This window comes from Notolabrus celidotus, chromosome 18, assembly GCF_009762535.1.
Source record: "Notolabrus celidotus isolate fNotCel1 chromosome 18, fNotCel1.pri, whole genome shotgun sequence".
Taxonomy (NCBI): domain Eukaryota; kingdom Metazoa; phylum Chordata; class Actinopteri; order Labriformes; family Labridae; genus Notolabrus; species Notolabrus celidotus.
The window spans coordinates 3,277,534-3,290,275 of NC_048289.1; the positions used below are offsets into that span (position 1 = coordinate 3,277,534).

General features: G+C 42.1%; 1 protein-coding gene across 1 annotated transcript in view; it reads right to left on the reverse strand.

The window, feature by feature from the left end:
* Window positions 1-3,639: 3,639 nt before the first annotated feature.
* Window positions 3,640-12,742, reverse strand: part of uts2r2 (urotensin-2 receptor 2) — a 58,810-nt gene continuing 49,707 nt past the window's right edge. The window contains exon 9 of the mRNA XM_034707395.1: window positions 3,640-4,391. Within this exon, the coding sequence (XP_034563286.1) occupies window positions 4,237-4,391 (155 nt within the window). The 3' untranslated portion in view covers window positions 3,640-4,236. The remainder of the gene's footprint in view (window positions 4,392-12,742) is intronic.

The window sequence follows — 12,742 nt, forward strand, 5'->3', positions numbered from 1 at the left end:
CCAATTTTGAAATCATACTTCAAGGGAGCTGACATTTACAACCCCAATTCCATAAGCGTGCCAAATAAAATTAAGATAAAATAAGATTTTGATGGTTTGTAAATCATTAAAACCTGAGGCTTAAACGAAAGTGGTGCAAAGACAACTCACCAAGTGTTGAAATTGTGAAATTGTATTGTTTCATGTAAAAGATAAATGCTCCTTTTAAAGGCCCTGTGAGGAGTTTTGAACTGGCTGAGAAACAGACTGAAAATGATACTGATGCCTCTTTATGACCTTCAATAGCAAACAAGTCCATCAGCAGCAACATTAACACCTTCTCTGTTGTCATTTTTAAAGTCTGAAACCGCCCTGAGGGGGTAGGTGTCAGACCACATGATGGACATCTGGCTTCAGAAACAGCCTTTATTTGACTGTTTTCATGGACAATAATCACATTGCCTGATAAAATTGACTGTGGAAGACTACAGGATGACGCTTTTGGTGAAAACACTACTTTTGCATGTATAGGACAAGAAATAAGAGGTATCACTTTGTCCACCAGGGGGAGCCAGAATCGATACAAAACAAAAGTTCCTCACAGCAGCTTTAAAGTAACACGTTGGGACAGGGGCAACGAGTGCAGGAATGGATCCATCACTTCTGACGGTGCTAACAGGAAGCAGGTCTTTAATGTAAGATGAGATTTATTCTTATTTTTCTCAGGTTGAAGTTATTTGTATAATTTGATTTAAGTTTACAACAAATATATATACATAATTGTATTCTGTGTATCAGTTTATGGAGTATTGTTTTGAGTTGTGCTCTCCCTTTTAAGATTACTAAGAGTTACAGGCAGAGCACAGTGCAGTGAATGCATCACGGTTATTCAGTGTTCAGTTGTCCTACGGTTGTGGTGGACATTAAACGTGTTCACAGCAAAAGTTGTCTCCATGCTCTTCCTTTACCCACATCCTGAAAGTAGATTTAATGAAGTGTATGAAGTTAATAGTTAACTCAGAGTCGACTCAGTGTCAGACTAACGACTCTGCTTTGAGCTGCTAGGTTTTGAATTTTCTTCAGTGTCGCTGTCGCTCGTTTCAGCTGTATTTACATTCTGCTCCAAACGTCTGGCCCACCTCTCACCCCGCGACATGATTGGCTGTTCAATGCAGTCTTCTTCTTCTGTCTAATGTTGGGTGGCAATTGGCGTTTAAGACTCATTAGCGCCCTCCTTTCCAGTGGTTGAGGGGGGTAATGACAGGTTTATTTATATCAAATTTGTATCGAACATTTGTTATATTTATAATGAAAAAATTATATCGCGATAATTATTGCTATCGTATTATCGCCCAGCCCTACTCTGAACTGTTGAGCAGCTGAAATCCTCTATCAGGCTAGAATGGGACATTTCGCTTTAAAGTACAGAAACTGGTCAAATCAGAACAAATGTTATCTCAAGGCGCTTTTACAAACAGAGCAGGTCTAGACCACTCTATGTCAAATTATGAACAGAGACCCAACACCAAGACGGGGTAAAATTCAAACCTTAATCCACCTTAATCCACCATGAGCATTGCACCTCGCAGTATTTAGCTAGTTACAGTGGAGAGGACAAAGTTCCTTTAACAGGCAGAAACCTCGAGCAGAACCAGACTCATGTTAGACAGCCATCTGCCTCGACCGAGTTGGGTCTGGAAAGAGGGATAGAGGAGAATAAGAGAGAGAGGGACTGGTGATAGTGATGAGACGAGTAGTAGTAGCTGTTGCCGCTGGAGTCCAGCACGTCTGTATCAGCTGGATTCTGGAACGTCCACAGCAGGAGGACGTCTACTGTAGCTCAGAGGAACCTACGAGACAAGGGAGCTCAGGGACTCCAGAAAGGTCTATGGTTAGTAACTTTAATGGGACAGGGAGAGTTAAAGTAAGTGATGGGGGGATTGGGGGGAAGGGGGTGAGATAGGATCCCAGTGTGTCAGTGCGCCAGTTCCCCCGGCAGTCTAAGCCTATAGCAGCATAACTAAGACCTGGTCCAAGCCTGATCCAGCTCTAACTATAAGCTTTATCAAAAAGGAAAGTTTGAAGCCTACTCTTAAAAGTAGAGAGGGTGGTATGTTGTCTTTGAATTATTATTAAAGCTCCTATGAGGAACTTTCCATTTGTGTTATCATTGTGGATGAATTGAATTTCTTATCTCTAAAGATTGTGTCCTTTAAATGTGTAGGAAGTGTTATTTGATGAAAACCAGTCAACTGTATCACTTACTGGAAATATTTGCTGTGGAAAAAGTGAAAAAAAAAATAAACTTTTTGAAAAATGCAACACCTACCCCCTCCAAAATTTGATCGACAGGTAAGCTCAGTTGTTAAAAATAGTTTTTATCACCTGAGGATTTTGTCAAAAGTAAAGGGGTACCTGCCACAGAGAGATCTTGAGACAGTAATCCATGCTTTTATTAACAGTTGACTGGATTACTGTAACTCTCTGTATTATGGCCTGGACCACTAGTTGTTGCACCACCTGCAGCTGGTACAAAACTCTGCTGCCCGTCTCCTCACTGGAAAACGTAAGCGTGACCACATATCCCCTGTCCTAGCTTCGCTGCACTGGCTCCCGGTTGCTTTTAGAATAGATTTTAAAATTTTACTGTTTTTTTTAAAGCTCTTAATGGCCTAGCCCCCCAGTACCTGACCGAGCCTCTCCAATATCATGTCCCTGCCAGGACATTGAGATCATCTGGTCAGTTGCTACTGGTCAATCCCAAAACCAGGCTTAAAACCAAAGGTGACCGAGCCTTTGTGGCAGCTGCCCCTCGGCTCTGGAACAACCTGCCCCAACAGATCTGCCCTGCAGGATCAATCGAGATTGTCTTAAGACACACCTCTTTTCCCTGGCTTTTAATCAACATTGAGTGGACATCTGACATAATCTTAATTAAATTTTAATTTATTTTATTCTCTCTTATTTTATTATACATTTGCACTGTTTACGTATTCTAGTATTGTATTTTAGCATTGTATTGTATGCTATGTTTGTCATTTGTGCTGTTTTTGTCCTGTACAGCACTTTGGTCGACTCCGGTTGTTTTAAACGTGCTCTATAAATAAAGTTTGAGTTGAGTTGAGTAGATACAGGTGTTGAAATATACAAGCAGGATTAGTAAGTCTTATAAAGTAAGGATTTATTTGGTCATAAAAATGAATCACTGTCAATATCAATCTGTTTGACAAACAGCCAAATACTCCTCACAGGAGCTTTAATTAAATCTAGGAATGATTTGCAAACGTAAGTTGTGTTTCTGTTAACATCTTACACAATGGCTAAAGTATTTAGGAATAGGGGTTGTATAATGAAGTAGAAATGTTTTTGGTATATAAAATATAAACTGCATTTGGATTCAAGGAGGGAGGTTTTCTGAAGCAGCTGTGCGGAAAATAAGAAAGCCTGATAACTTCTTGAAGAGATGACAGTTTTTGATCCTCGAGTGTCTCCTCAAGCAATTCATCAATTTTCTGGCATCTTGAGGATGTGCAGATAAGAGGGTAGTCATAATTAATACTTGTATACTCAAGACTGATATCCGTTAATTTAATGAAAACTCAATATTAAATACCAGAACTGGAGTAGAGCTAGTGCTAGAAATAAAGAAAAGAGACGACGTTCAGGTTTTATGAGTATTTTATTTCAAACCGTTCTCACCACCCCGTAAAGGACACGGTTAAAGCAGAAAAAGAAATCCCCACTAGACATTAGAGGGTTCTTCTTAGAAGAAAACACCTCAGGGGTCACGGCAAGAGGCAAATCTGAGAGATGACAGGCGGTTCAGCAGATTTAGATCTCCTCTTGTAGGAAATGACAGCTCTTACCCAGAGACATACAGTAAGCAGACAGTCTCCCTTCAGCTTCTCTGATATGAAGGCAGTTGAGAGTCAATTTCCACTGAAGTCTTCCCCTCCAAGCTGAAGAAAAGCAAATAGTGGATATCTGTGGGGAAAGCCAACATGCCTTCCAATTTCGATTGTGCAAGAAGAAAACAGCTGCTGTAGAAAATTGGATAAAAATACAACGGTGTGTAACAAATGGGACAAAAACTTCTTTCAGGAAGGAGCAGCGAGTCAATATCCAGAGTTAAAAGACAACTACAGATATTGACAAAGCAGCTATTACAAGTAAAACCTCTTTATAAAACCCACTTCTTCTTCCCCTCCTTCCTCTCCTCTCTGCTGCAGGGCTCATCTGAAGCAGTGAGCATCCTCGTCACCCCTGGACGTCTCGGGGCGGCAGAGCCGGGTCAGAGATGCCGTGTGCTGGGTCGCAGGTGAACGACACGGTGATGGCATAGCGTGTACCCCATGTCACCTTTTCCACGCGGTGGAGGTTCTCGGTACCCGAAGTGAAGAAGGAGACTCGGCCTGGCCAAGGAAGGAAAAGAGAGGAGAAGAGATGGACTTTAAAATCAACAGTTTGGGGAAATGCTTATCCACTTTGTTTCTACGACTTTCAGGAAGTTAAGAACTGGTGTCAGTGCATTAACCTAGCTTAACCTTGCTTGTTATAGTGGATTAGGATTAGGAGGGGACCAAAGTTAAAAAAAAAAAAATACCTCTGCAACCCTTCATGAATACTGGTGTTTGAAAAGAACAGATAGAAACATCAGAAGTTAAATGTGAAGACTGTTTTCAATCAATCAATCTCAGCCTCGGGCATGGAGCTGGACCTGGAGCCAGGAAGTTGTTAGCCCAGTTAAGGATAAGACCCGGAGCCAGGGGTGAACAATCGGACCTGGCCCTGCTGGAAGTGGTATTAAAAACACCTCACAAATACAATTAACCAGCCAGATGTTCACCTCTGTCTTCAGTCTGTCAGTGAAGCTGGACTCAAAATGACCTTAATTGAGATAAAGTTGTAAGAAAAGTATGTGAACCCTTTAGAATTACCTGATTTCTGCATAAATTGGTCATAAAATGTGTTCTGATCTTCATCTAAGTCCTTACAATAGACAAACACGGTCTGCTTAAACTAATACCACAAAACAAATGAGATGTTTTCATGTTTTCAAGAAGCATTGCCTGATGTGAGCCATGCCTTGCACAAAAGAGCCCTCAGAAGACCTACGATTAAGATTTGTTGACTTACATAAAGCTGGAAAGGGTTCCATGAGTATATCTAAAAGCCTGGATGTTCATCATCTACAGTAAGATAAATGATCTATAAATGGAGACAGTTCAGCACGGTTACTACTCTCCCTAGGAGTGGCCGTCCTGTAAAGATGACTCCAAGAGCCCAAAGCACAGTAGTCAACCAACACCAGAATGTCCTGACCTCAACCAGATTGAGATGCTGTGGCATGACCTCAAGATTTACACCAGACATCCCATGAATATTCCTGAACTGAAAAGTTTTGTAAAGATTAATGGTCCAAAACTCCTCCTGAGCGTTGTGCAGGTCTGATCTGATCTACAGGAAATGTTTGGTTGAGGTTTTTGCTGCTAAAGAAGGGTCAACCAGTTACTTTTTCCACCCTACACTGTGAATGTTTACATGGTGTGGTCAATTAAAACATGAAAACATTTTTTTTTTTTGTGGCATTAGTTTAAGCAGACTGTGTTTGTCTATTGTAAGATGAAGATCAGAACACATTTTATCACCAATTTATACAGAAATCAGGTAACTCCAAAGGGTTCACATACTTTTTATTGCAACTGTATATTGTGTAAAATAAAGACACAGCTCCCTCTGTGATTGGCTGCCGTGTGACAGATTAAAACTACATCCTGTGTTTCCAGTCTATCAGTCGGTTAACTGAGCATCCCGGGTGGTAAAGTAGGTGGTGTTCTGTCAAAGTGTGCCAGTTGGCTGTATATCAATACACACATTGTGAGGGCTCTGACCTGCCGGATCAGAGATGCAGCCGGAACGCAACGGAGCGGATCCAGTGGAAGTTAACCATAGACTGTAAATAAAAATGGACAGCGTTGCTCCGCCTCTTCCCGTTGTACTGTTCTGAAGCCAAAAAAATCCCCCTTCTGGGCGCCCCCATTGTGCAGCCAGAGCCTGTGAAGCCACTGTAATAAGCTCCGCCCTACAGCGTGACGTCACAAGACACTGTGTGTCCTTTGAAGTTTCCCTCTATGGCAGCTGTGAATCAAAGGAAACCAGGAAGTAAAACCCCGTTTTTTAAACTCTAATAACTAATGAAAAAGAAACTTTTCAGGAAAAAGAGGCCTTGGACACAAAACAGTCAAATACTAACTACATATCACCACAGCATACGGATGTGAGAAACATTCGTACGACGTGTATTTATTTTTTAAAGTTTGACTGCTCCCCGACAGATTTTTTGACCTATACTGCAGCCAGCCACCAGGGGGCAGACACACTGCTGAAAGCCTCACCACCAGCCACCGGAACCTCTCCCTTGAAGTTAACACATTGACTAGAATGGAAACCTATCAGATCCAGTGCTATGATGGATCAGAGACTGAGTGGACACGGATCTGGTGGAAACTAGGGATGGGTACCTTTCACATTTGAACCGATACGGTACCGATACCCGGCACCTGGGAATCGGTACCGGTACTCAGCGGTACCAATTTTCGGTACTTTTGCGTTTTTATGTAGTATAAATATTAATTTTTAAAAATAAATCTCAAATTTGTTTAATTTAACATATTTATTCAATTTAACATGAAATGAACAGAAACAGGATTTTATAGGTGATTAGATATATTAGCTGACACATATCGGGAGTTTATCAATGAACACACGTGAACGCCTGCAGACGGGGAGAAGTCAGTTCTCCGTCTCTTTATAATAACAGGACACACAACTTACTTGTTGGGCATTCACGCACACAGGAACGGTTATAAACGGGGTTAGGTAGTCGGAACGAGAGGGTCAGTCTCAACCATTAACTGTAGAAAATAAACTTAATCCTCATGCAGTTCTGCCTCGCGGTGAGTGCGCGCGCTCGTCAGCTGCAGGCTCTGTTTGACGTGCTCCCGATGATGAGAGATGCAGAAAGCAGAGAGCAGAGACGTCCACCCGGTCAGTCTGACTTTATTACAGGGCGAAAGTATGGAAAATCACCTACTCCTCCACTCCCTCACAGTCACAGGGATGCGTTCAGGTACCGAAACATGGTACCGTTTGATTTTACGTGAGTTGGTACTCGGTAGTACCGATGGAATTCGGTTGGTACCTATAAAAGTACCAAATTCGGTACCCATCCCTAGTGGAAACGCACCATTACTAACTTCAAAACTGCACGAATTATGACGGTTCATCCACAGCGTTGAAAGAAGTTCTGTGTGAGTCTGCTCAGTGCTGGGACAATGTCTCCCGTGTACTTACTAGGGATGGGCAATGATTTTCAAATATTCGTTCCCTTAGTAAAAATCGAAGAGTTACTTCCAATATTTTCTCATTTTAAAAGTAAAATTTTTTCCTGTTTTTACCGGTGCCTGGTTGTAATACAGTATTCCCGCCAGACGGTGTCTATAGAGAGTCTTAAAGCTGTTTGCTAACCGCATTAAATAACAGAAGAAGAAGAATGCAAACTGCATTAAATAGCAAAGGAAGTCCGTTCCTGAATCTCACACTATTACACACGTATTTCCAGAGACTGAGCATGGCTGTAACATGTAAACACACACACCACGCCACTTGATTGCCACAAAAACAGGCTGTTAATGGGACAGGTGTGAGTTGGGGGGGGATTATTTGAATAATCGTCAAATAGATGCCAATGATTATGGAATAGTACTATGGCTTGAAATGCCCATCCCTAGCACTTACATGACCTGTTTGTTGAGGTTGAGAACATGGCCAGCTTAATTCTATCCACAGTCATGTTCTCATCTCAAACATCTGAAACAAGTGTAAGTTAGCTTCTTCCTGAACATGCTGCATTGACCCTCCAGTGAAAATGAATGCATCCTGTGCAGTATCGCTCATGAAGCCTGAACGGTCGGGATGTGAAGTGGCCATGAGGATGAGTTCAGTTCATACAAGGATTGTTTTTTGCTGAATGTACTTCTGGTTTTTCATCATTCTGTTCTGGGGCTGACCCACAGTGTGAGACTGGAGAGGTCGCCTCAGGCTAAACTCTCTTCATTTATCACAGGCTCTGCTTCACTGGGCCAGCTAATGAGCTAATGCAATTTATCAGAAAGTCTGGTTCCCTCTAAACACAACCTGCTCCTTCTTTGGGAGACATCTGCATTAATATTTACATCTTCTCTGCAGTTGTTGCATAATTAAAGATTTCATATTAAAAGTTGAAAGACGTTTTTTTTTTGTACTAAACTTTGAGTTTCTGTGCCTCTTGATTGGGTTATCTCATTAGAGAGTACGAATAAAAATGTAGAACCATAACGACCTGATTTGTTGGCTCTACTTTCCCTCCCAAGAATACTGATGATTGTGTGCAGTGTGTGTGTGCAGCGTGTGCTGTGTGTGTGTGTGGGAGGCTAAATCCCCCTGGCAGGGCATTAGCCGAGGACGTCAATAGAAAGCAGCGCTCAGTGAAACAATGAAATGTAGACTGAAAACCTGAAGGATGGGAAGTAATGAGAGATAATTAATGCGCAGCAGATGAGCGTGAGCAGAAAACAATGTGTGGTGGTCGCTGCTCGCTGTGTGTCAGGGAAAAGGAAAAGTGCTTCAATCAGCCACACAGCTTTAGATAACTGCACAATGCAATAATCTTTGAAAATAATCCCTTGCACTTGTCGATATAAATGTACCCAGTGTTTACGGAGCACAGTGCCAACAGATTCTGTACAGTCAGCAGAGAAGATTAGTGGCAGCACAAGAAAGGGAGAACTCGAGGGGTCTCACGCTCCGCCAGGAATCAATTTCCAGGGCAGTTATGGGGCATTATTCATAGAAAGAGGGACATTTTGTGTGTGTGTGTGTGTGTGTGTGTGTGTGTGTGTGTGTGTGTGTGTGTGTGTGTGTGTGTGTGTGTGTGTGTGTGTGTGTGTGTGTGTGTGTGTGTGATGTGTTCATCACACTTAAGTTTAGAGGTTAGGAGAGCTTATTCCGACAGATCACTCCCTCAACCCCTGCTTCTTGTGCAGCATTAACAAGAAGGCATGACACATGACAATGACACAACTATTAATTTTCACAAAGTCTGCTGTTTCAGTTTTTATAATGGCAATTTGCATATACTCCAGAATGTTATGATGAGTGATCAGCTCAACTGCAATTAATTGCAAAGTCCCTCTTTGCCTTGAAAATGAACTTTATCACCAAAAACACATTTCCACTGCATTTCAGCCCTGCCACAAAAGGACCAGCTAACATCATTTCAATGACACACAGGTGTCACACACATTAACACAGGTGTGGGTGTTGATGAGGACAAGGCTGGCGATCAATCTGTCATGATTGAGTGACTGGACACTTTAAAAGGAAGATGGTGCATGACACCATTGTTCCTCATCTGTTAGCCATGGTTACCTGCAAGGAAACACGTGCAGCCATCATTGCATTGCACAAAAAGGGCCTAACAGGGAAGTTTATAGCAGCGAGTAAGATTGCACCTCAGTCAACCGTCTATCGAATTATCAAGGACTTCAAGGAGAGAGGTTCAATTGTTGTCAAACAGGCTCCAGGGCGCCCAAGAAAGTCCAGCAAGCGCCAGGACCGTCTCCTGAAGGTGTTACAGCTGCGGGATCGGGCCACCACCAGTGCAGAGCTTGCTCAGGAATGGCAGCAGGCAGGTGTGAGTGCATCTGCACGCACAGTGAGGCGAAGACTTTTGGAGGAAGGCCTGGTGTCAAGGAGGGCAGCAAAGAAGCCACTTCTCTCCAGTAAAAACATCAGGGACAGACTGATATTCTGCAGAAGGTACAGGGACTGGACTGCTGAGGACTGGGGTAAAGTCATTTTCTCTGATGAATCCCCTTTCCGATTGTTTGGGGCATCTGGAGGAAGGCTTGTTCGGAGAAGACGAGGTGAGCGCTACCATCAGTCCTGTCTCTTGCCAACAGTGAAGCATCCTGAGACCATTCATGGGTGGGGTTGCTTTTCGGTCAAGGGAGTGGGCTCTCTCACAATCTTGCCTAAAAACACAGCCATGAATAAAGAATGGTACCAGAACGTCCTCCCAGAGCAACTTCTCCCAACCATCCAAGGGCAGTTTGGTGATGAAGAATGCCTTTTCCAGCATGATGGAGCACCTTGCCATAAAGCAAAAGTCATAACAAAATGGCTCGGGGAACAAAACATTAAGATTTTGGGCCCTTGGCCAGGAAACTCCCCAGATCTTAATCCCATTGAGAACTTGTGGTCAATCCTCAAGAGGCGGGTGGACAATCAAAAACCCACAAATTCTGACAAACTCCAAGCATTGATTATGCAAGAATGGACTGCCATCAGTCAGGATTTGGTCCAGAAGTTGATTGACAGCATGCCAGGAAGAATTGCAGAGGTCTTGAAAAAGAAGGGTCAACACTGCAAATATTGACTTATTGCATGAATTCTGTGTAATTCTCAATAAAAGCTTTTGATACTTATGAAATGCTTCTAATTGTATTTCATTATACCATAGAAACATCTGACAAAAACACCTAAAAACCCTGAAGCAGCAGACTTTGTGAAAATGTAATATTTGTGTCATTCTCAAAACTTTTGGCCATGGCTGTACACCATGATTCAAACCCCCATTGTGAATGAGGTTTATTTTAAAACTTTCAGCTGTCTGCAATAAACAAATCAAACAGGATCAATTTAAATAGCTCAACACAACTAATGTTTGCAAATGTTGTCTCAAATTTCAGCACAAAATGCCACTTTCATTAAAGTACGGTGGCTGGGAAGAGCAATTTAAAAAGGATGAAACACTTTTACAAAGTTGCAGACAAAATTACATTTTGGAAAGCATTTTTACATTTTATAAAACAAAATGACAGTCTCTTTAAAAATGTTTCTGATTTAGTATATTTGTTTTCTTAAATGTAAATTTGTCTCCATCTTTGTAAAAGTGTTTCATCCTTTGTGAACTTGTGAATTTCCCTTCCCAGCCACCGTACTTTGATGACTACTCCAGTTTAAAAATAATCAACCCCCTGAATACAATCACATATGAGAGGACACATTCGAAAATCAGGTGTTGCTTGAAGCACGCCTGATGCAACTTATCAAGGGCTTCATTAGTTAGTGTGTGGTTGAGATAGAACACATCAGATAGGGGTTTGTTCATGGAGACGTTTGACTGCATGTTGGAAATATGGTTCAATCAAGAGTATTGTCCAAAAGTTAAGAGAAGAGATCATTGCTTTGCAAAAACAAGACAATGGATTCAAAATGATGAGTTAAAGAGCAGAGGCTACTCTACCAACAGAGGAAGCTATAGACTCTGGTGGCTCTGCTGCCACCAGATTCCTGAAAAACCCTTGAGTGCAAAAGACCTGCAGGAAGTCTTGGTGGCAACAGGTACTGAGGTTTCAGTTTTCACAGAGAGGTGCATACTAAACGCTAAAGGTTGAACTCCAAGGTACACACTGCCTGTCAACGCCTCTGCTGCTGCATGCCTTTTGCTGAAATTTTCTTAATTCCACACAACCCTCCCCAGCATCCACCTGCAGGCTCCGGGGGGTGTTTAGTATGTTTTGCTCATCAATGTCTGCATGTAACTTATCTGCAGGGAGTGATGAGGCTGGAGCCTGGGCGCCAAACATGAATATGTATTTGCTGCTACAATATACAATTTAAATGTGAGTTGTCTGACTGAACTGACCCACAAGCATCAGAAAAGTTGGCTCTGATATGTTAAAAACCAGATAATAAGCCACAGAAGTTTTGGAGCGATGAAACTAAACCTAATATGCAATGGGGGTTGAATAATTTTGAGAGCAACTGTACTTCACCATAAGGTTTATAGCCAAGTAACTTGCAGATCTTTCATTCTTAAAAGTTCTGCTGCCATCCCTGTTAAAGTGTTGACTAAAGGTGCATTTTGACCGAGAGTTCTGGGGTCTTTTAGCCCCCAGAACTACTTTACCCTGAACTCAAAGGTTCCTGTGCCCCTGTTGTTGTCTGCGTTTGACTGTGGACTAAAGTCCCAGGTAGATTGTGCAAATCAGGCCAGTGATGTATGGAGAAAAAAAAAGTAAATGCACTACACTACCAGACCAGTAGAGGGCAGTACAACAAAGAGGAATGCCATTCATCACAGATGACACCATAGAAGCAGACGGACAGGCAGGTATCATTATGAGCAACACAACAGTTAGCCTGTTAGCATAAAGAGACTCAGCTGGTCTGTTTTAGATGGTGCTATATTTCATCACAGATGGATTCACTGAATCAACACGTGAGAGGAGATAAGCGCGAGTAGCAAAGACGTTTCAACACGCCTTTAAAATCCTTTTGAACTCAAAAAGCCGTGGCAGAGATCGACCAGTGTTTTGGTTTAAACAGCGACCCTGTTAACTGGAGACTTTCAGCCGGATGCATCCCTCATAAACGTCTTTAGACGATCATTAAATATCTGATGAGGATATTTTGAAATCTTAATAAAAACTAAACTAGTTTGCATTCCCAGGAACTCCCTCTGTGTTTCAACAGCTGTGTAAACTCCACAAACACTGACACGTTCAGCTGAAGGTCTCCAGTTTACAGGGTCACTTTTAAAACCGTAACACCGGGAGAGACGCATTCACGGTGGGCTGAGAGAAGACTACTGTTACAAGCTGCTAAATCAAGAGAATCACAGCTTCTTCTTTTGAAAAGTACACACACATACAAAAAA